We start from the raw sequence: 22,717 nt of genomic DNA on the forward strand, positions 1-22,717 counted from the left end.
GAGACACTCCAGATCCAACTACAGCAAGCCTTCTCCTCTGCTCCTCCCCTCTAATCCCCATCATAGGTTCATTCTCCAACCCCAATGTCAGGAGGAGAGCTGTGTTGTACCTTTGAGTCTTGAAGGCTGGCTTGGGTGGAGAGAGGGATCTGAAAGGACGGCCTTCCCTGTCAGAGGGGCAGGGCATGGGGGAGTTGGGGAGAAACACATCCCAAATCATGCTGAGCAGAGTGGGCTTTCAAGACTAGCTATTGTTGGATGTAGGGATTGCAGGGTTGGGGGACTTTAGAGGGGACCAGGACCCTCCATGGGCAACTGGGCAGGTGAAGGCCCTCAAGAAGGAGGAGAAGCAGCAGGAGGGAAGGTGATGAGTGCAAATCTGGAGAGTGTCTGGGAGCCACCAGGGAGGCAGCAGGAACTCAGGGAGGGGTCACAGGTAGTCTTTAGAGGCATCAGAGGCCCTCAGGGGCCCTTGACCACCACCATCCTCCAACAACACCACCAGAACAGCCAGGCTTGGGTGAGAGCAGCCTCTGTGGCTACCTCAGGGGACTCATCTGGGCAGAATTCAGATCCAAAGTTAGGGACAGGCCAGGGGCAACGCTAACAGGGGTTCTTAGCCCAGAAAGGGGCTGATTCTCCATCATTGAAGAGTCTTCTTTTTTTGGTGGAACTGGGGTTCAAACTCAGGGCTTCATGCTTGTGAAGTGCTTGAGCCACACCTCCAGTCCATTTTGCTATGGTTATTTTGGAGATGGGGTCTTGAGAAGTATTTGCCCAGCCTGACCTCAAACTGATCCTCCCCATCTCAGCCTCCAAAGTAGCTAGGATTACAGCATCTGGCTTGCTTCCTTTTCAGGATGTTGATGCCTTTTACTTCTTTTTCTTGTCATATTGCCCTGCCTACACCTTCTAGGACAACATCAAATTGAAGTGGTGACAGTAGACCTTCCTGTGTTTGGTCTTGGGGAAAGTATCTCATTTTTTAACACCAAGTATGACGTTAGCTGTAGGTTTACCATAAATGTCCTTTCTCGTGTTGAAGAAATTTACTTCTATTCTTGGTTTGTTGAGGTTTTTGTTGTTGTTGTTGTTTTGTTTTGTTTTTTGCATTACTGGGGTTTGAACTCAGGGCTTCATGCTTGCTAAGCAGGTACTCTACCACTTGAGCCACTCTGCCAGCACCTTTTGTGTTGGATTTTTTTTGAGATAGGGTCTCAGGAACTATTCGCCTGGGCTGGCTTTGAACTTCGATCCTTCTGATTCCTGCCTCCTGCGTGGTGAGGATTACAGGTGTGAGCCACCGGTGCCTGGCAATAGTTACCTGTTCTGATGGGTCTACCCTTTTCTTATTATAAAGTCTCTCTTTATCTCGAGTTACTTTTTTTGTTTTAAAATTTATTTTGTCTGATATCCCCAGCTCTCTTGTGATTGTTGTTTAACTTTCAATCTGTTTGTATCTTTTTTTTCTTGAGGTGCTGGGAATCAAACCCTGGGCCTTGGCATGCTAGGCAAGTACTCTACCATGAGGCTACTTCTCCAGTCCTCTGTTTGTATTTTTGAATCTAACTGGAGTCTCTTGTAGACAGAGTATAGTTTGATCATGTTTTAAAATCCAGTCTGTGGTGTGGAAGAATAAGTAGGGAAAAGAGCAATGGAGGGAGTTAATCTGATCAATTATAATATATGCACGTGTGAAACACCATGGTGTAACTCCTTTGAACAATTAACAGGCACCAGTAAAATTTTTATTGGAATAAAATCCAGTCCCACAGTCTCTGCCTTTTGAATGTGTTGCTTAATGCACTGATATTTAAAGGATTAACTTTTTTTATTTTGTTTTGTTTTTGTGGTATTGAGGATTAAACCCATGACCTTGCTTGAAAAGATTTTTGTTTTGTTTCAGGGTGAGACTGGGGTTTGAACTCAGAGATTCACACTTGCACAGCAGGAGCTGTACCGCTTGAGCCATGTCTATAGTCACCCTAACACCTTTCGAATGTTAGACCAGTGCTGCGTCACTTGAGTCTTGGATTATTTTTGGGGTACTGGGGTTTGAACTCAGGGCCTTCACCTTGAGCCTCCCCACCAGCCCTTTTTTGGTGAAGGGCTTTTTGAAATAGGATCTCACGAACTATTTGCCTGGGCTGGCTCCAAACTGTAATCCTCTTGGTCTCTGCCTCTTGAGCGGCTAGGATTACAGGTGTGAGCTATCATGCTCAACTTCCTCTATTCTTTATGGGTTTCTTTTGCATTAAGTGAATCTTTTCTACCACAGCATTATAATTCCTTTAATGATTTTTTTTACTATTTTAAAAAATATTCGACTGGGCATGGTGGGTCATGCCTGAAATCCCAGCTACTTGGGAGGCACAGATCAGGAGGATCACAGTTCAAGGCCAGCCCAGGCAAAAAGTTAGTAAGACCTTATCCCAGCAAAAAAACCAGGCATGGTGGTACACATCTGTGTTCCTAGCTATGCTTGGAGGCATAAGAAGGAGGATTGTGGTCCAAGGCCAGCCCCAGGCCAAAACAGAAGCCGGGTGCCTGTGGCTTATGCCTGTACTCCTAGCTACTCAGGAGGCAGAGATCAGGAGGATCAGGGTTCAAAGCCAGCCTGGGCAAATAGTTTTTTTGACCCTATCTCAAAAAAAAAAAAAAAACCATCAGGGCTCAAGCTGTAGGCCCTAATTTCAAGCCCCAGTACCCCCTCTCCCCCCAAAAAAGAGTAACAAAACACGAGAGCCTATCCAAAAAATAACTAAAATGAAAAAGGGCTGGAGGTATTGCTTAAATGGTAGCGCTCCTGCCTAGCAAGCGAAGACGCTGAGTTCAAATCCTAGTGCCACTGAAAAAAAATTTAGTATTGCTGTAGTTGCTTTATACATTATTTTTTGCAATACTTGCTGGAGATTGAACCAGAGCCTTGCACATGCTAGCAAGTGCTCTACCACTGAGCTACACCTCCAACTCCTGCTTATACATTTTAACTCACTTGAATCTGCTTCTGATTTAAGCTGGCTCCTGTTGGGTACATTCTCCTTCCTTGCTTTCTGTTCTGTTATTGTGTGCAGATCTACTAATGTTAAAACCCAACAATACATTGTTAGAATTATTCATTCGCCATCTGTAGTCATTTCCTTGGGCCTATAACAGATTTTTTCCCACCCACCTTCTTTGTGCTGTTCTTGACAAATATGTTACTTTTATATATTAAAGGCCCAACAATATATGTGTGCGTGTATAAATATACATATATATGTAAAACGTAATGTAATATATAATTTATGCACTTGCAGAAGACAGGAGATAAAATACACTTCTACCATTGAGCCACTCCACCAGCTCTTTTTTGTGATTGTTTTTTTCAAGATAGGGTCTCACAAACTGTTTGCCTGGGCTGGTTTTGAACCCCGATCCTCTGATCTCTGCCTCTTGAGTAGCTAGGATTGCAGGGTGAGCCACTGACGCCTGGCCCAGCCCTGGTTTTATATTTTTCTTTTTTCTATGTGAATTGAAGTTACCATCAGAGATCATTTACTTCTAACTGGACGAACTTCCTTCTGCATTTCCTGTAAAGTGGGTTTCCAAGCAATAGAGCTTCTCATTTTTGTTTATCTGGGAAAGTTTATTTCATGTTCATTCTCCAGCAATAGTTTTGCTGGATACAGGATTTTTGGTTGTCTTCCCACCCCTTTTTATCCTGTGAGCACTTTAAATATGTCGTCCTACCACCTTCTGTCCATAGTTTCTTCTAAGAAGTCAGATGTTAGTATTATTATGTTAGTATTATTCGGGTCCCCTCGTTAGTAAGGAGGCTTTTTCCCTTCCTTTTCCTCTCTCCCCTTATTTTTTGTTGGTACTGGGGTTCAAACTCAGGGCTTCATGCTTGCTAGGCGGGAGCTCTACCATTTGAGCCATGCTCCCAGCCCGTTTTACTTTAGTTTTTTTGAGGTACTGGGATTTGAACTCAGGGCCTACACTTGGAACCACTCAACCAGCCCTTTATTTGTGATGGGTTTTTTTCAAGATAGGGTCTCACAGACTATTTGCCCGGGCTGGCTTGGAACCATGATCCTCCTGATATCTGCCTCCTGAGTACCTAGGATTACAGGTGTGAGCCACAGGCACCCAGTTTGGCCTAGTTATTTTTTTAATAGGTACTTGAATTTTTGCACAGGCTGGCCTGGACCTTGATTCTCCTGTTTATGCCTCCTGAGTAGCTGGGGTGACAAGCATGTGTCATCCAACCCAGGTTATTGGTTGACATGGAATCTCATTAACTTTTTTCCAGACTGGCCTTGAACCTGGATCCTCCTGATCTCTGATCTCTGCCTCCTGAGTAGCTGGATTACAGGCTGAGCCACTGCTCCTGGCCTCTTTCTTTCTCTTATTTTGAGATAAGATCTCACTTTGTACTCAGGCTGGCCTTGAACTCATTATATAGGTTAGGCTGGCCTTGAACTCTTGATCCTCCTGCACCAGCCCCCTTTGGTATGGGATTACAGACAGATTGCCCTGCTTAAAAATTATTTATTTGGTGGTGTGGGCAGGTGCTGGGTATAGAACACTGGACATAATGCATGCTAAGCACATGCTGTACCACTGAGCTACATTCTAGCCCTAAAGAGTCTTTTTCTTGCTATTTTTAGGATTTTCTTCTTGCATTTGACTTTCAGCATTTTTTGCTACTGTGTCTGTGTGTGACTTGCTTTGTGTTTTTCTTACTTGAAGTTCGTTGAACTTCCTGGATGTGGATTTTCAACTCAAACTGGAAAGTTTTCTGCTATTATTTCTTTGAATATTTTCTCTACCCCCTTTCCCCTATCTTTCCATCTCATAATCCCATTAGGAGTGTGATGAAGTGTTTAATGGTGTCTCACATTTCTCAGAGACTGTCTTCTGCTCATTATTTTCTCTCTGTTCTTCAACTTGTATAATCTCTACCAATCTTTTCTTTTTCTTTCTTTTCTTTTTCTAAGACAGGGTCTCACTGTTGCCCAGGCTGTTCTCAAACTTCTGTGTTCAAGGGCTTCTCTTACCTCAGCCTTCCAAGTATTGGGATTACAAGTATGTACCACTGCACCTGACTCTAATTCATCAATCTATCTTCAAATTCACTTATTCTTTCTTTTTCTTGTTCAAATCTACTTGTAAGTCTTTGTGGAAAAGTTTTTTTTTTCAGTTATTGCACTTTTCAACTTCAACATTTCCAGTTGGCTTTTTTTTTTTCATAATTTCTTTCCTTTTATATCACTGATACTCTCTATTTGAGATGACATTGTCATCATATGTTGCTTTATTTTCTTTCACATAGCTTCCTTTAGTTCTGAGAACATGTGTATAATTGCTACTTCAAAGTCTTCCTGAAAAAAAAATCTAAGTTTGTTTTTCTCACAGGCAGTTTCTGTTGCTTTTTTCTCATAGTATATAGGTCATGCTTTCCTGTTTTTGTTTGCTTACATGCTTCATTAATTTTTTATATTGCAGATAATACATTATGTAATTCTGGTGTGGGTCTCCTCCAAGGCTTGCTATTGTTATTTCTTGTGTATCTGTAGAGTGACCAGCTGAATTATTTTAGCCAGTGTGCTTCCTCCCTATGATGCTCAATCTAGCTTGGCTCCTCAGGTAGGCACAGCTTTGAGTGTGTCCACTGTCATCCACGATGACCGTCATTTTGCAAGGGCTCACCTTCTTTCTTTTACCACACCTAGCTGTCGAGCCCCACTAATTGTCAATTGACTATCATTTTCTAGAATGCCCTGAGCCATAAATTGCTCTACAAAAGTATCCAATTAACTCTGCCTTCTTTGAAGGAATAGAGTGTGAGGTCCATATTTGGCATTATTTATTTATTTAGGTGCTGGGGATGCAAAGTTAGGCCCTCGCACATGCTAGACAAGTGCTCTCCCACTGAGCCACACCCCAGCTCAATATGTGGTATTAATTCTCACCTGAGAAGAGTTCCTCCTCCCTGTGCCACTCTCGGTTCCCTTCTGTCTACTACTTGCCTACAGCTGAGCCTGTATTTTAATTCTTTCCAATTGCCTCTTATTGTCACTGCATCTTTAGGCTTGAATTCTTTTTTTTTTTTTTTTTTTTCTTTTTGGTGGAACTGGGGTTTGAACTCAGGGCTTCACATTTGCAAAGCAGGTGCTCTACCACTTGAGCCACTCTGCCAGTCCTTGAATTTTTTTTATGCCCTGTTGCACAAGAGGTTAGTTCCTTTGGGAAGAGGTCAACAGGTCTTTATTTCAGTATCTATTTCTGCCTTAGGCAAAACCTTGCTCTGAGAAAGGGCTCTGGAGGTGGGATTGGAGACAATGATAAGTTTCCCTCCATTTGACACTCCATAGAAAGAGAGCCTCCCAAGAGAATGAATTTACTTGGGAATGGACTCTGTATACCATGGCAAACTTTGTGCATATTTAAAGAGGCTAAAATGAGGAGGTTTTAAAGGTAAAACCAGAATAATTGCATAAATTATTTTGATACAATAATTCTTGGCTACAAGGATGGATAGCAAAAGCAGATCCATCCACGAATGGACATGCGGGTTTCAGGCAGATGTTCTGTGGAAGTATTTTTTTGTCTAAGTTTGCAGTGGCCTCTAGGCAAGCTAGCAGAGTCTTTTGGGAGAGTTCTTGTTAGGAGGCATATGATGGTGAGACGCCCTCCTTCACAGCCTCCTGGCTTATTTGTTTTCTTTTAGGGTTTGATACAAGTGACTTCATTTGACTCTGATGACATCCATATGTCCTAGGAGCTAAGTACTCAGGTGGAACAGTGCAGTAGCCTGAGGTCCCTGCAGTTTGCCATTTGGTGAGGAGCCACCTCCTCATGACCAGTGCAGGGTGATCAGGGCCCCAGTTTTCACAGCACAGTGAACCCAAGGTAGAACCTCCATCCCGTGAGAGGGGCCAGGAGGAGGAAGGGAGACCTGTCCCCTGACTGCCATCTCTCAGGATTCAGTCTTGCAACTGGTAGCTGGGGCAGATGGGAAAATTTTGCTCTTCCTGGGAAGAAATCCCTCTGCAGGGAATTGTTTCCTTGGTCTGAAGAGAGAGTGGGCCCCACATTCTTGACTGCAGCTGTCTGGGGTAGAGTCTCTGACTCATTGAGCTGGGTGGAGGGGCAAGGGAAAGGATGATTTTTGTTCACAGATGGTTTTGTTTTATATTTTATTTTATTTTATTTTTGTGGGACTGGGATTTGAACTCAGGGCTTCACACTAAAGCAGGAGCTCTACCACTTGAGCCACACCCCCAGTCTATTTTGCTCTGGTTATTTTGAAGATGGGGCTCTCACAGACTATTTGCCTGGGCTGGCCTCAAACCTCAATCCTCCTGATCTTAGCCTTCCAAGTTTGTATCATTACAGGTGTGTACCACCAGTGCCCAGCTAGTTGTTTTATTTTTGAGACAGGGTCTCACTATATAGCCCGGGCTGGTCTTGAACTTGTGATCTTCTTGCCTCAGCTTTCCTAGTGCTGGGATTACAGGTGTGCACCACTATGCCCAGTTATGTCTTGGATAAATAAATAACAGAAAAGAACTTGATTCATTTTTCCAGTCTTCTTTCCTGACAAACTTCCTTCCCTTCCCCTCTAGAAACCTGAGAGGTCCCTCAACTGTTTCAGCCACTCAGGATGATAAAAGTCCCCACACAACCTCTTGGGGGCGGGGGAGGGCTCTAGTTTCTTCCAATCTCATAGGTACAGAACACCAGCCTTCACTGAAACTGCAGTCCCTCCCCTGGCCACTCCAGTTCCCAGCTGGAATGGCAGGTCCTGGACAATTCCTTTCTCTGACCTCATCTTCCTCCTCCCCTCATCTCGAACTGCCATTTCTGCCTGGCCTTAAGACCAACCCCTAGGGAGAGAGGGTGTCTTTGCTTCCTGTTGCTTCATGTAACAGATACGGTGGCTCATGACACACCAGGTTGTCCTTGTCTGGAGGCCAGGTGCCAAGGTTAGTTTTACCAGTGAAAGTGGGGGGGTGGGCAGGGCGGGTTTCTTCTGGAACCATAAGAGGGAGAAGTCCTTCCTTGACCACTTCTCCAACTACAGCCACATTCCTTACATTCTTCAGCTAGGGCCCCTTCCTTAGGCTTTGCAGGCATAGCTCTGGCTTCCCCAGTCACCTCCCCTCCTCCTCACATCTCTGTCTGCCTTCCTCTTGGGAGTCACAGTAAGCAAGGGGGCTCCCTGTCCCACTGGGGATTTGCAAAAAGTACAGGCTGTATTGCATGGCTGATCAGCCAGAAGGCATCTGCCTCCCACTAGGTCAGTGAGGGCGGGGGAGAGTTGGGGTTCTCTCATGGGAGTACTGACAGTCATTGTGTTACTCCATGGTCGTCTGCTCCTTTTGGAAATAGTTATATTCTGCGAAGGGGATTTGGAGCTTGTCACATCAAAATGTCGTTGACTGGGCAAGCTGACTTCTTCGAATATCTGTAACAGGTGCTTAAGCTGCTTCTGCTAAAAAGCACTGACTCCTTACTTGGGCCTATGAATTAACTAAAAGCCAGAGAAAAGCTTGACATCTCTGTCTCCATTTTTGTATCAGTCTTTGATCTGAGTCATTCTCTCTGTAGTCATTTTGCAATCATTTTGGGTTCCAGAAAGGACAGGACTGATCGATAACATCTTTTTGATAAGGGACTGAATCCACCCCCAAGCAATAGTGAGCCTCCCAGGACAGACCACCCCCGAAATGAGGACAATCACCTGGAGTAGGAGTTATCATCTCATGGGAACTTTATTGCTCCCCTCTAATGATGACAGCGATAACTTCTCCAGAAACCTCAAACAACAAGAACCAAGATAATGGTCAACCTGTCCCCACCTGACCAATCCAGAGGCAATGAACTGCTAGACTATCTGGAACACACCCATGACTGGGACTGTCTAACTCTGCATACCTTTTGCCCTCTGCCCTAACTCTTTATCTATGTAAAGGTAAAGGTCAGGTCTGTACCCTGAAGATGGCTGAAGATGAACTGAAGTGCTGTCTTCCTTGGCTGTTGCACCATGAAGTAAACCTCCTTGCTCTGCCCTTCCTCGTGTCTCCTTATCTGTCGGGCCTGGCGAGTGGCTGACCTAATGTGTTCCAGGAGTTGGGCCTGGAACCCAAAACTCCAGTTTAATTTCTGTTCTTGAAAAACTGGTTCCAGGTTGTCCTGAGTGGATTCTAGAAGCCTTTCCTAGACAGTATGAGTGCTTCCTTATTAAAGAAATTAGGTCCAGGTGTGTCCAGGTGTCAGTCAACTTCATGAGGACCCTGGTGACTACACTTAGTGCCTACCTGAATAATCCAAGAGCCTTTCCTTGGGGTCCTCAACCTAATCACAGCTGCAAAGTCCCTTTGTCATGTGGGAAACTTGCAGGTTGCAGGGAGTGGGGTATGGACATCTTTGGGGTCATTCTTCAGGGCCCAGGTTTAAGCACTGAGACAATGGCTAATTCTGCCATGGCTTGGTGTGGCCGGTGGCCAACATTGATTTCTGTCCTGTGGGTAGCTTTTGGAGGGACCTCTCAGGGGCACCCTGACTGTAGCTCCCATAATAGGGTCTGATGCTCTCCCAGCTCCCAATGGCCCTGATCCCACCCTAACACCTTAAGGTGTCCTATCTGGTCTGTGGCAGTTGGGCCTCATGCCAGCCTGGATTCAAATCTCAGACCTGCCACTTACTAGCTGCTGGCCTTTGGGGGTGTGACTTACTTCTTTGTACAGGACTTGGCCCAGAATGAATACCTTTAAAAAACATAAAATAAGCCAGCCACCTGGCCCACAAAGCCCCATGGGACCCAGACTCAGCTTCCACAGGGGAAGCCCTCCCCACACTGGGCTCAGGCTACTCAGATTTGGGTGGGGGCGGATACCAATCCCCCGTTGCACCGTTCGGAGGCTTTGAAACCTCAGCTGAGACTGAGGCAGAAGGAGGCACCTTATAACTTCCTGCCACAGTGGGTTGGGGGGTAGGTTGGGGGTGGGGGGACAGACTGTGGAACAGAGGTCCGGGGTGTTTGCAAAGCAGGCACTCACAAGACAGGCGCTCTACCACTTGACTTCAGATCCTGATCCTACAGGCATGAGCCACAATTCTTTTTTGACCTTAAGGTGGTCAAAAAGGTGGTACCCAGTGTTTCGCGCCGAAAAGACCTGGGTTTTGATGGGTGAATAGAAGTGTTCTGATTACAGATGGAGGAGAACAGCAGGCAGGGGATGCAAGTCATTGTAGCTGGGTTTGGGGACGATGGGTCAGGTGTCCGGGAACTGAGAGAGGCTTTGGGGTTTGGAACATGTACAGGCCATGAGGCACAATGCCCAAAGTGGCACGATGACTTTGCAGCGTTTATCCTCAATTTTATCATCTGTAATGTGGGTACATGGGGGGCCCTTTCCAGGGCTGCAGGGCGACCTCTCAGGGCCATACTTAGCTGTCAGGGCCTGTGGCAGGGACCTGCAGCTCACACGCTCTCAGTGACATGTCTCTGCTTCCTGTTTCTCCCCCACCCAGGGCATTTCAGTCTCAGCTTCTAAAGAACAAACAGGCTCAAAACAAAGGAAGACGTCCCTAACTGCAGAGGAAGCAGGAAGCTGCTGGCCCTGCTCAGAGCCCAGCTGGGGAGCTGGGGACAGCAGGATGGAGTCCGTGGCCCTGTACAGCTTCCAGGCCACAGAGAGCGATGAGCTAGCCTTCAACAAGGGGGACACACTTAAGGTACAGTGCACCGCAGCCAGGCCATGTTGGCCCCTTGTGGGGTGAGGGTGGGCTTAAGAACCAGAGGTCCAAGTCGGCCCGAACTGGAGTCTGATGTCTGAGGGACGGGTTCGGCTTTTCCAGTTACTGGCTGTGGGAGTCTGAAGAAGCCCCCTCCTCCTTCTGAGCCTCAGTTTCCCTCCTAGAAAATGGGGAAATAATTAGTGATTCCTCTTCTGGGTGTCAGTGTGACAATTCAAGGAGATGTTACCACTTGTCTGGAAGCAGTTGGTTTGATCCCTGTTTTCCAGGAGAAACAATTTGAAAAGGCAAGTTTTGAGAGTAAGAAAATGAGAGTTAGAGAGAGACAGAGATAAAGAGGCAGTGGGGAGAATAAGACAGCACATGTGCACATGTGAGAGAAGGTCTTGGGGAAAAAATAAGCTCACACATTAACCTAATAGAATTAAAATAGCCTTAAAATGGTTTGAGGATCAAGGAGGAGCTTCCCAGCAGTGTGGAGAAAAGGGAAAATAGAGTTGCATCACAATTTTTCCTTTGGATGGACAGCAGTCTCCTAAGATGTCCAGGCAGATGAGTGTGTGGCATCTCTCTCTGGAAAAGTCTTTGCTTATAACTTGCACATGACAGCAGAACCAGGAGCCAGTTTCCAGGAGTGGTCGCCATGCCAAGATTTGGGCCCTGGAGCTGCTGCTAACTCACCCTGAGCCCATCACTCCCTTCCTGGTCCCCACCCTTTCCATGCGAGCAATGGATATTAGGTGATGACTCTCCACCATGAGTGGGTGCTGCTCTTGACCACCAGTTTCAAGAAGGGACAGGAATCCCGCCTTGCCAGCACCCCACATATCCAGGTCCCAAACTCAGCAATGTGACCTGCGTCTCCGTTAGGCAGCTGTGGTGGGAGGAGCAGCATCTTTGCTATTAAACTTGCGTGGGGTCCAGTTTGAACCTATGTCCCTTTGCCTCTGGGGCCAGCATTTGGTCTGTTGTGAGACTGGACAGGCCGGGCCGGGGCTGGGCAGGTTGTGCTCTTGAGATGTCTCTTGCCGTGCCAGATGCTGGCACCTGGCTCACCTGAGCTGCCGGCCCTGGGCCCTGTGCACATGCAGCCATCTTAACTGGGCCAGGCTGTGCACTGGGACTGGTAGCTGGGGCAGGAGACCATTCATGGGACCCAACTCTGGTTTAGGAGGCCTCGGCTACTCTTCTGAAAGGCTTTGGACATCTCTTAGCCCCAAACTGGTTCAGGAACTGGAGGGAGACAGTGGGAAAACAGGAAGGGGGAGGGCAGGGGTCCAACCCAGATTCAGCCGGACAGAAAGGTAGTGGACAGGGCAGACCAGCAGGGTCCTCCATGGTAATTGTTAAAAAGACTGTGACATCCTCACCCCCTTCCCAGACCCCTGGGCCCCCCAACTGCATCCAAGACTGGTTGCTGCTAGGCTTGGCTGGAGTGCTTGCTGATTGACTCCTAGTGGGCTCATGTCTAACCAAGGTGCTGGCTGCTATGGATGGAGCTCCCCACTTCCAACCCCCATCATAAGCACCCTGAGGGTGGGGACCATGCTGGAGTGACAGGACATAAGACGGTATCTGGCGCATAGTAGGCTTTCAGTCAGACATGGGTCTGTGGAAGGGAAGAGGGCAGACAGGAAGAAAACAGAGCTGAAACTGCACCATCTCCTGGGGGTGGGGAGGTGGAGGGTGCCTCACATCCGTGGAGACCAGTGGCAGGCAGACGGAGGATGTATAGCTCAAGAGTGAGAGGAGAATGACAGGCGTGGAGGAGCCACCCTTACCTTCATTATTCCACACACACTGAGCTGTTGAAATCTACTGTGTGCCAGGCTTTGTGCTCAGTGCTGACTATGTGCACAGGGAGATGGAAGGTACAGCAGTGAGGAGCAGCCAGGACTGCTTTATGCATGTTGATCGGGACAGTTTCTCAAAAGAGGTGACACCTACACTGAAACCTGAAGGATGAGCAAGAACTGGTCGTGCAAGGGTCAGGGGAAGAGAGTGCCCAGCTGGTGCAAAGGCCCTGAGGCAGGACCATATTAATGTGTTTGAGGAGTTGAAAAAAAAGTCTATGACTGGAGAGCATAAGGAAGATGGGAGATGGGGGAGCAGGCAGGAGTCAGGACCTCTTGCAGTGATGCCGGTGACAAATGAAGGGAGCTTGAACTAAGACAGAATTCATGACAAAAGTGACAACTTCTTAATGCCCTTGGTATGTAAAGAGCTCTTATAAATCTCTAAGAAAATCCCAAACAACATTAAGAGAAAAATAGGCAAAGGATGTGAATAGAAAAATTACCAAAGCAATGCAAGTAAGAAAATGCCTGGTGCCATCAAAACAAAAGACCTGTAACTTAAAGCAAGCAACAATTTTCTGTTTGTCCAATCAGCAAAATTTTATTTTAAAAAAAAGCTCCGAGGTTGTTGAGGGTGTGAGAAAATGTGCACTTTCACAGATGGGTGGTGGACAGGCAAAGTGACCCAGCCATACCAAAGGGCACCTGGGTGATATGCAAAAACCTTAAAAATAATAGCCAGGCTATAATCCTAGCTATTCAGGAGGATCAGGGGATCGTGGTTCAAAGCCAGCCCAGACAAGTAGCTCATAAGACCTTATCTAGAAAAACCCATCACAAAAAAGAAAGGGCTTGTAGAGTGGCTTAAGGTGTAGGCCCTGAGTTCAAATCCCAGTTACATATATATATATATATATAGGTACAGGGAACGTACAGCACTCAGGAGGCTGAGGCAGGAGGATCACTTCTGCCTACAAGTTAGAGAGCAGTCTGGGCAACATAGCGAGACTCCATCTCAAAATAAATGAATAAAAACTCAAACTCTGTGCTCTGGAGCTCAGCACACTTACTTCCTGGGAGCTCAAGCTATACTCAGTGATTACAGTTTCCCATTCACCAGGGCTCGGGAGCACCAGTGGTGCTGTCCTAGGCGCCTGAGGATCAAGGGGGAAGAAAACTGACAAGGTCGCTGCTCTCAGGCAAACTGGTGTTCTGCTGGTAGACAGAGCACAGACGATCAATAAAATCCTCATTTATTGGATGACAAGGTGCCATGGGAGAAATTTAAGCCTGCAGGGGAGGGAGAAGCTTGCAGAGGGTCGGCAATACAGACTACCATACGAGATGGTACGAAATTATTAGAGAGCTCCCCAAATGGTATTTTGGGAGAGTGTTTAATGACATAAAATGCTTGTGATGCACAACATTGAGTCAAATGGCAGAATGCAAACCCAGACAGCAATAGCTACCGATTCTGTTGGGGGACACTGGCATCCTTGTACCCAATGCATACATAGAAAGCACTGGATAGTTGTGGGTTCTAGAGGTGCATGGGAGATCGTGTGTTTCTTTCTTCACTCTTCCTGTGTCCTTGACCCAACCAGCCGCCCTCACCCCCAGGCTCTACAGCCAGGGACTCTGTAAATCCAGAATATTTAGGAAAAAATTGCTTCTGTTCAAAAATGTACAGACACTCCCTCCACTAAACAATAGAGGAATATCTAGCATTGCCGTTGCTTTCAATATCACCCATCATCTAGACACCCTGAAGGGAGAACAGGAGTGCTCATAGGTTCCACATAAATCCCAAGCAAATACAAGGGACTGGAGCATCTGTGGATTTTGGTGTTCTTAGAGAGGGAACAGGTGGTCCTGGCATCAACCTACCCTGATCCCAAAGTATGACTGAATTCTCCAGGGTCAGGATGGGGTGAGGTGTGAGCCTCTCACTCAGGACTGAGCAAGTGCAAGGTCAAATTCTATTTTTTGCTTGTTTTGTACACACTGGGATTTGACTCCAGGGCCTTGAGCTTGCTAGGCAGGTGCTCTATCACTTGAACCATGCCCCAAATCTTTTTGCTTTGGGTATTTGTGAATAGGGTCTTGAGTTTTTGCCTTTACCAGCCTTGGGCTGAGATCCTCCTACCTACACCTCATGCTTAGCTGGGATGACCGGCATGAGCTACATCCAGCTTGTTTCGTTCAGGTGAGGTCTTGCTAACTTTTTGCTCAGACTGGTCTGGAACCTAAATCCTTCCGATCTCTGCCTCCCAAGTAGCTGGGATGACAGGTGCATGCTACCATAGGCTCCATCTTTGTTCAAGATTTCTTTTTTTAATGATTCAGGAAATGGAACCCAGAGCTCATACTTGCTAGGCAAGTGCTCTACCACCAAGCTACATCCTCAGCCCTTTACTTAAAAATTTGATAGGATTTTTGTGTTTTTAAATTGGCTTTGTAGCCAGGCACCAGTGGCTCATGTCTGTAATCCTAGATACTCAGGAAGCAAAGATCAGGAGGATCAAGGCTTGAAGCCCAGGTAAATCATTTTTGAGACTCTGTCTCAGAAAAACCCTTCACAAAAAAGGGCTGGTGGAGTGGCTCAAGGTGTAGGCTCTGAGTTCAAACCCCAGTACTACAAAAAAAGAAAACAAAATTAAATAGGCTTTTTTTTTTTTTAGAACAGTTTTAATACTACAGGAAAATTGCCAAGACAGCATAGTGGGTTCCCTGCACATCCTGGGCTCAGCAGCCTTCCCCTTCGTGAGCACCTTACAGAGCACACCCTGCACATGCCTTTACCATGAGACCCAAGAGCTGCACATTATCATCAACTGATGTCCTTCTTCAGTTCTGTGTTAATGTGAAGCTGTCTTTTGCATACAGCATTCAAATTTTCTCTGGATTCCTAAGGCTTTCGGATTCCTTTACATTTTACTCCCAAGTGCCCACCTGCCCAGCCAGGGCCATAGGGCCTCCCCTGCTGGATTCCAGTGGGGGCTGAGCTCAGTGACCATCCTGGTCTCTGTTCCCACAACTGTCTCCTGGCCGCCCCTGTAGGCAAGGCCTGTCCCAGAGCACCTGCACAGAGTCCAGCCTCCAGGGCCTGCTCAGAAGACATTGCTTGGATCTGAACTTTGGTCTGGGAAGAAAAACTCAGTGCCACGTGGATACACTTTGTATGCCCGGCCTGGATGGTCACTTGCCAGAGACAAAGCCTCCCTCCTTGTAGGTGAGCAACCTAAGGACAGAAGAGAGCAGCCAATCAGGTCTGGGCACACTGTCCATGTGTCACCCCAATTCCCTAGCAACCCTCCTGGGTGGACATCACCCAGTGCTATTTTACAGATGAGCCCAGAAAGAGGAAGCGACTTGGCCAAGGCCACACAGCAGGGGAGAGACAGAGCACCTGTGGTCAGCCAGGACTCTCCGGCCTGGGGCTCTGACTCAGCTGGTCTAGGGGGCCCTGACCATCTGTTTTTAACCCCATTCCACTCCTACATTGCTCCTGGAGCCAAGCCTGAGGGACCTCTCCTGTCAGGCCTGGGGCAGGCTACAGCACTGGTTCCCTCCAGGGTACATTTGTCATTGAAAACATCAGGTACAAAGCCTCAAAGGCTTGGGCATAAATGTCAGTAGGAAAACTTTGCCAAGAGCAGCTGGAACCTCCTTTTCTACCCAGACCTGAAAATCCCTTCCCTGGTGGCATCTTCTGGGCTGTCCACCAGCCAGGAGCCCTTCCTTCCTGCTCTGAGCTCGAGCAAGGTCAGCCACCCCAGGGACAAGCGGAAGCAGGTGGCTGGCTCAGGAAAACTTTCGCTCAAACAAAACAAAACAACAATTTCCCCAGCCAAACGAGGAAATCAGGGGCTGTGGGCTGTCTGGCAAGGGTCACAGATACCAGGAAGATGCCTTAGATGGGGGCTCCAGGACCCTCTGTTTGCTTCCGTTCTCTTTGGGCCCTTGGCCTCAGTTTCTTCGTCTATTAAATGGACACATTTATGGTCCATGCTGGCCACAGCAGTATATGGTGGGCTACAATACCCTGTGTGGCCACGTGACAGTAACACTCCTGCTATTTTGATTCCTCTTGGCCCACCTGTGGGGTGACAGAAGATGAGCGGTGGAACCTAAGGGGCCAGGCCAGGGCCTGAGCACAAGCTTGGTCAACCCATAGGCCTCCCCCATTTGTTCCCCAGTGTCTGAGCCTGTCCCCACCTGGACTGTCATCCTCCCCCCCAAGTACAGGCTGTAAGGGTGTTTTATTTATTTATTTATTTATTTATTCATTCATTGTGGCGAGGGCTTTGCGCTTGCAAAACAGGTGCTCTACCACTTGAGCCACAGCTTTGGTCCATTTTACTCTTGCTATTTTGGAGATGAGGTCTTAAAAACTATTTGCCCAGGCTGGCCTCAAACCTCGATCCTCCCCTTCTCTACCTCCCAAGTAACTACGATTTACAGGCATGAGTTGCTGGCACCCAGCTTGTAAGGGTGTTTTAAATGCAAGTGGCCCTAGGTGACCACTGGTCATGGAGTTCAGGCTGGGGCTCCCTGGTCCTCCTGTAACCTTCACCCTGACATCATCGTCTGCATGGTGGGAAGATGTCGTGGGCCCCACACTTGGGGCTCAGCCCTGGATCTGAGGGATCCTGGATCTGCTCCCCAAGCTCTCACTGTTGGGATCTGGGTGGCAGAGCCAGAGAGCCTAGCTTCAGCTGTCCCAAGCCCTCTTCCCCAAGCCTCTGGTTCCTCAGCTGTCACTGTCCTAGGGCCAGAGATCGGGTGGTCTGGGTTCAGCCCAGCTGGCTCTAACTCAGCCTATGGGACTCTGGGCAGGTCCCCCACCTCAGACCCCCACACTCCACTGTGGTGACTTAGGAGCCACTGAGGGGAGGACCCCCCCCAGGGACCCAGCAGGCAGCAGGACCTCAGCTGGTGACAGTGGTCCTTCCTTGGTGACCAAGTGGCCATGTCTCTCCTGTCCGCAGATCCTGAACATGGAGGATGACCAGAACTGGTACAAGGCAGAGCTCCGAGGGGCCGAGGGGTTCGTTCCCAAGAACTACATCCGCGTCAAGCCCCACCCGTGAGTAGCCCCCCAGACTCCAGAGACGGCCTGTCCCCTCCTGGCCTGTCCCAGCTGAGCTGAGCTGCCTGGGGGCAGGGTTTGGTGCTGGACCCAGGTATCCTAGGGTCTGGGACCTGCTGGCCCTGAAGGCAGGTCAGGTCCATAGCAAGTGGCAACGCTGCTGCTCTGAGAATGGCCAGCAGAGCCCAGCCCAGAGCAGCCTGGGCCGCTAAATCCATGAAACCAGCTGGATATGCTTCTGTCAGTCACTCACCAAACAGTGCTCCAGAGGGCCCAGCATGGGTGGTGCTGGAGATACAGGGTCAGAACAGCACTGTTCTGTGGGAGATACACGACATAAAGAAAATGCTCTGTGGAAAAGCAGTCAGCACTGAGGTGACTAACTGGGGAAGACTTCTCAGAAGAGATGGCAAAGAGAGAGGCTTTGAAGGTTGTGCAGAAGTTGGTTATGTAGAAAAAGAAAACGGAAAATGGAGGACGGTCAAGATGAGCCAAGGGAGAGCAGTGAGGGAGAACCTGTGGCACAAGGGACAGGCAGGAGGACCTCAAATGCCAGTCTCAGTGTAGTGGAGGAGCCATGGAGAGGCTAGAGGAGGGAGGGATTTGGTCAGATGTGGAGTCAGGTGACAGAACCAGGCAGCTGCAGAGGCAGGTTAGGACTTCAACATGCGTGATTGGGGCGGAAGGGGAACGGGGTGCAGGTCAGGGTGGGGCCCAAGGGGTATTTCCTCTTTATCTTTCTGTGAGTTATTTCCAAAGTTGCTGCCACCCCCAGCTTCCTGTGCTGAGCATGGCACCGGGTCCCCAGCCACTCTGCTGGGCTCCAGGGATTCCCCACTGTCCTGCTCCTGCCTTCACTCAAGGGGGACAGGACAGGGTGCAGGCGGAGAAAGAGGTGGAGAGAGTCCAGGCCGTGAGCAGGGCCTCCGGCACCTGCGGTCGGAGAGCAGGGTGGTGATTACAGGGTGGGAGTCAGGGAGGACGTTGGGTGGAGAAAACAGAGGGTGGCACTTGTGCAGGGTGGGGGAAGAGATGGCAGAGAATGGTGGCGCTGGGCCAAGCCTGCAAGGGGAATGCTAGCCTGGAGGCAAGACCAGCAGGCACTTGGGAGTCACGGAGGCTACACTGCAGCCTCTGAAGCCCAGGGTACACCTCTGGCCACTTGTGCCTGGTGGGGAGTGGGGCTTGGGCCCAAGGCCATGACTAGGAGCTGGCCCAGTTTGGTAATCTCAGCACCTGCTCTGGCCTGGCCGGAAAGAGCTATGAGGAAGTAGGGGAGGAGGGGAAAGGATAGTGTTGGGGGGAGAGCTGGGGCCCCAGAAGGGTTTCTGCTATACCAGACGCACTCCGGCCCCAAACCCACTGTCATCCTGTATCCTCTTGGAGTCCCTGGGAGACAACAATGCAGACCTAGAGCTGAACCCCTGGGCAGAAGGGCACCTGAGCAGCCAAGTGATCAGTGGGGACAGGAAGGGCTTCCCAGAAGGGCATGGACCACTGGGCCTAGGGGTTAGAATACAGCCCCTGGATTCTACGCTATCCTTGGTGGGCAGAAGACAGGCCCAGCAAGGGATACGTGGGAGGAGGGGTGTGAACCATATCATCACAGCAGAAAACACCTGCAGGCAGCGTTCCCAAGGGCCCTGTAAAGTGAGACTTTGGGCACAGTTTCACAGACTAGGAGACACAGGCACAGAGAGGTTGGGCAACTTGTCCAGGATCATACAGTGGACTAGGAGCAGAGTGGCATTTCACCTGGGGAATGTGAGCTTGCATCTCCCAGCTCGGGGCTGGCCAGAAGGGGCAGAGTCGCTGTGGGGTTGGGGAGAATCGAAGCCTTGGACTTGCTGGGCAGCCTGTCAGGGGGACCTTGTCCTGCATTAGTAAAAGGGGACACCATGAGAAGGGAAATGGAGTGAAGCCTGTGGAAGAAAAGCTGCTCTTTGGGCCTGGGGAGTGCTTTCTTCCCCCTCAAACCCAGCCAGGTTGGGGGGCAGGGGTAGGAGCCCCTTGGAGCCTGTGACTGTGACACCCTCAAGCCAACAGCCACCTCCACACTGACATCTCCTGGGGGGTTTTGTGGATTCTTCTGGGACTCAAAGTCTCCTCAGGAAACTCCCGTCCAGGGCCCCACTGTGGGGAACAGATGCAGGTCCCCTTCCTGGCCATCCACCCCCAGGTTTTCTGCATCCCACGACCTGCCTGGGCTGGGGGTGGGGGTACCAGATGGTAGCCTGAGCCCCTGTATTCAACAGTTGCCTTCCCAGCCTCCCCCATCTCAGGGACAGTCATTAGCAGCTGGGGGTCAGCAGTGACCCAGGACCTCATGTCTGGGGGTTTGGGCTCCCCAGAAGCATGATGTAAGGAGTAGGGCGAGTGCAGGGATGGGAGGCACCAACAGGAGTCATCTCTGTCCCCCTGCTGGGGTGGCACAGAATCTATACAGAGTAGACTACTCAGGAGAAGTGAAAGGGAATGAGCAGGACCCCAAAGTGCCATGGGGATGGCACCTCTGCCTACCCTGAGATGACTGGACACTCTGGGCCTCAGTTTCCCCAGGTAAACAGCAAAGGGGTCAGAGTCAGAGCTGAGCTAAGATGCTGGACCAGGAAGCCAGTGGGAGCCACCTGGCCTCTCCTGCAGTGGTGGCCTCTCAGGCTGCAGCAGTTGGCAGAGGCTGGGGGCTCAGAGTTCACAGATCCTGGACCTGGGAGGCCAAAATCAAGGCACAGGCAGATTCCTGTGTGACAAGGGTCACTTCCTTGTTCATAGATGGCCCTCTTTCCACTGTCCTCATGTGGTAAAAGGACATACAAACTCTCTGGGGATTTTTTGTGTGTGCACAAAGTGCTAGGTCTATCTCAGGACCTCACACTTGCTGGGCAGGTGCTCCACCACTTGAGCCGTGCCCCCAGCCCTTTTCACTTTGGCTACTTTTCAGATAGCATTTTGCTTTTTGCCCAGGATAGCCTGGGTTGCAGTCCTCTTATTTATATTTCACATGTTGCTGAGGTGACAGTATGCCACCATGACCAAATTTTGTTGGTCGAGATGAGGATCTCAGGATCTTTTTGCCTGTGCTGGCCTCGAACTGTGATCCAGTCAATTGCTGCCTCCTTTCCAATCACTGCCTCCCAAGAAGCTGGGATTACAGGAGTGTACCACTGGCGTCTGGCCTTTTTTTTTTTTTTTTTTCTTAATAAGGTCTTAGTCCATTTTTGTTGCTCTAGTAAGAGCAACAAAATACCTGAGACTGGGTAATTGATAAAGAATAGAGACTTAGAATGCAGAACCTGGAAAAGCTGTTGCTATTGCTGTATACCATACCGCTATTATAGGTCTTTTTATATAAGTATAAATGTAGATGTATATATGCATACATATAATTTGAATTTTTGGAAACTTTAGCTGTGCTGTCAACTTTGGAGAAAAGTATTCCAGTTTGCCATGTTGAGTTGGCATTGTACAGAAATTAATAGCCATATTGGTCTAGAAATACTAAACTTAATTTTTTTCCATTTGTACAGGGGTAACACACTGTATTAAATATGTAAGATCTTATCTATGTGGGTTTGATTATAGAAACTAATAAAGTATTCTCTTAAAAACATAGAGATTTATGGGCAAGCTATCTTTATTGTGTAGCTCAGGGTTCTGGAGGCTTCGAGTCCAGGAACAGGGCATGGGCTTCCTGCTGCATCCTAACATGGCAGAGAGCATCAAATGGTGAGCCAGAGCAAGTGAGCCAGAGAGCACAACAAAGCCAGGTCCTGGTTAACCCATTAATCCGTTCATGAAGGCAGAGCCCATGACCCTGGCACTTTCCAATGGTTCCCTCCATCGCTCAGCACTGTTGCTTTGGGGACTGAATTGCCAACACAGGAACTTTTCTGGGGCAGAGCACTTAACTTACTTACTAAGGCCTGTCCCACTGAGGATTAGGTTTTGATATGTGAGTTCTGGGGGCAGCTGTCAGCCTGAAGCAGTACATAAGGCCCAGAGAGGCCAGGGGCTGCCTGGAACTGCACAGCAGAGCAGGCAGGACCAGAAGAGAAACTGGTTCCCAGCTTTGCCTGGGACCTCACAGGAGTTTGAGCATTTGCTAGGCACCTTCTGTCCATCCCCTTCTGTCTGGGCAGCAGGGAAAGGAACTTGGGCCTGTGAAAATATCCAGGGGGCCCAAGCCTGGCCTCTGTGGCTGGGTACAGGGAGTGATTTTTTCCTTACCAGGTCCAGGCCACTATAAATGTTTGTTTCTGTATTCATTCATTTATCTATTTGCTGGGCTGAAGTTGGAACCCAGGGCCTCACACATGTTAAGCAGGTACTCTCCCACTGAGCCACATTCCCAGCTCTGTTTTTACATTTTTTGAATTTTAAGAACTAGAACAGGGGCTGGTAGAGTGGCTCAAGCAGTAAGAGCATCTGCTTAGCAAGTATGAAGCCCTGAGTTCAACCCCAGAACCTCCAAAAAAAAAAAAAAAGAAGAATCTAGAACAGAAAAGTTAGTCTGAGGTTGACCAGGCTGATTTTTTTTATTTCTTCGGGGTGTGTTTGTCTGCCATGGTAGGACAGGCTGGCTGGCCTCAGGAAGCAAAATGCTGGGGTCCTAGTTCCTCACTGCCTCAGCTGTGTGACCTCGCTTTGCCTCTCTGTGACTCAGTTTTTCCACATCTGTAGACCAGATGCAGCACCTCCCATGTCTCAGGACTTCTGTGAGATCAGTGGTATTGATGCATAGCACACAGGTGGAGTGGGGTACAGAGTGACAGCCTGGCCCCTGCCACCATCATCAGCCCTTCTGTCCACAGGTGGTACTCGGGCCGGATTTCTCGGCAGCTTGCGGAAGAGATTCTGATGCAGCGGAACCATCTAGGCGCCTTCCTGATCCGAGAGAGCGAGAGCTCCCCTGGGGAGTTCTCCGTTTCTGTGAAGTGAGTGGGATCCCTGCGACTTGTGCAGAGGGTGGGGTGGGGGTGGGAGGCTGCTGGATCGCAAGCCAGAGGCCTGGAAGCATATGGTGGTCTGGGCCTCCAGGGAGCAGCCCAGAGCCTCGGGGCTGTGCTGAGAGACCACACCC

General features: G+C 48.9%; 1 protein-coding gene across 1 annotated transcript in view; it reads left to right on the forward strand.

Annotated features, from left to right (window-relative positions):
- LOC109699723 (GRB2 related adaptor protein) overlaps window positions 1-22,717 on the forward strand; it is a 42,635-nt gene that overhangs the window by 8,996 nt on the left and 10,922 nt on the right. The window contains exons 2-4 of the mRNA XM_074046714.1: window positions 10,525-10,728; window positions 17,537-17,634; window positions 22,449-22,571. Of these exons, the coding sequence (XP_073902815.1) occupies window positions 10,651-10,728; window positions 17,537-17,634; window positions 22,449-22,571 (299 nt within the window). The 5' untranslated portion in view covers window positions 10,525-10,650. The remainder of the gene's footprint in view (window positions 1-10,524; window positions 10,729-17,536; window positions 17,635-22,448; window positions 22,572-22,717) is intronic.

Source organism: Castor canadensis, chromosome 11, assembly GCF_047511655.1.
Source record: "Castor canadensis chromosome 11, mCasCan1.hap1v2, whole genome shotgun sequence".
In the NCBI taxonomy this organism is placed as follows: Eukaryota; Metazoa; Chordata; class Mammalia; order Rodentia; family Castoridae; genus Castor; species Castor canadensis.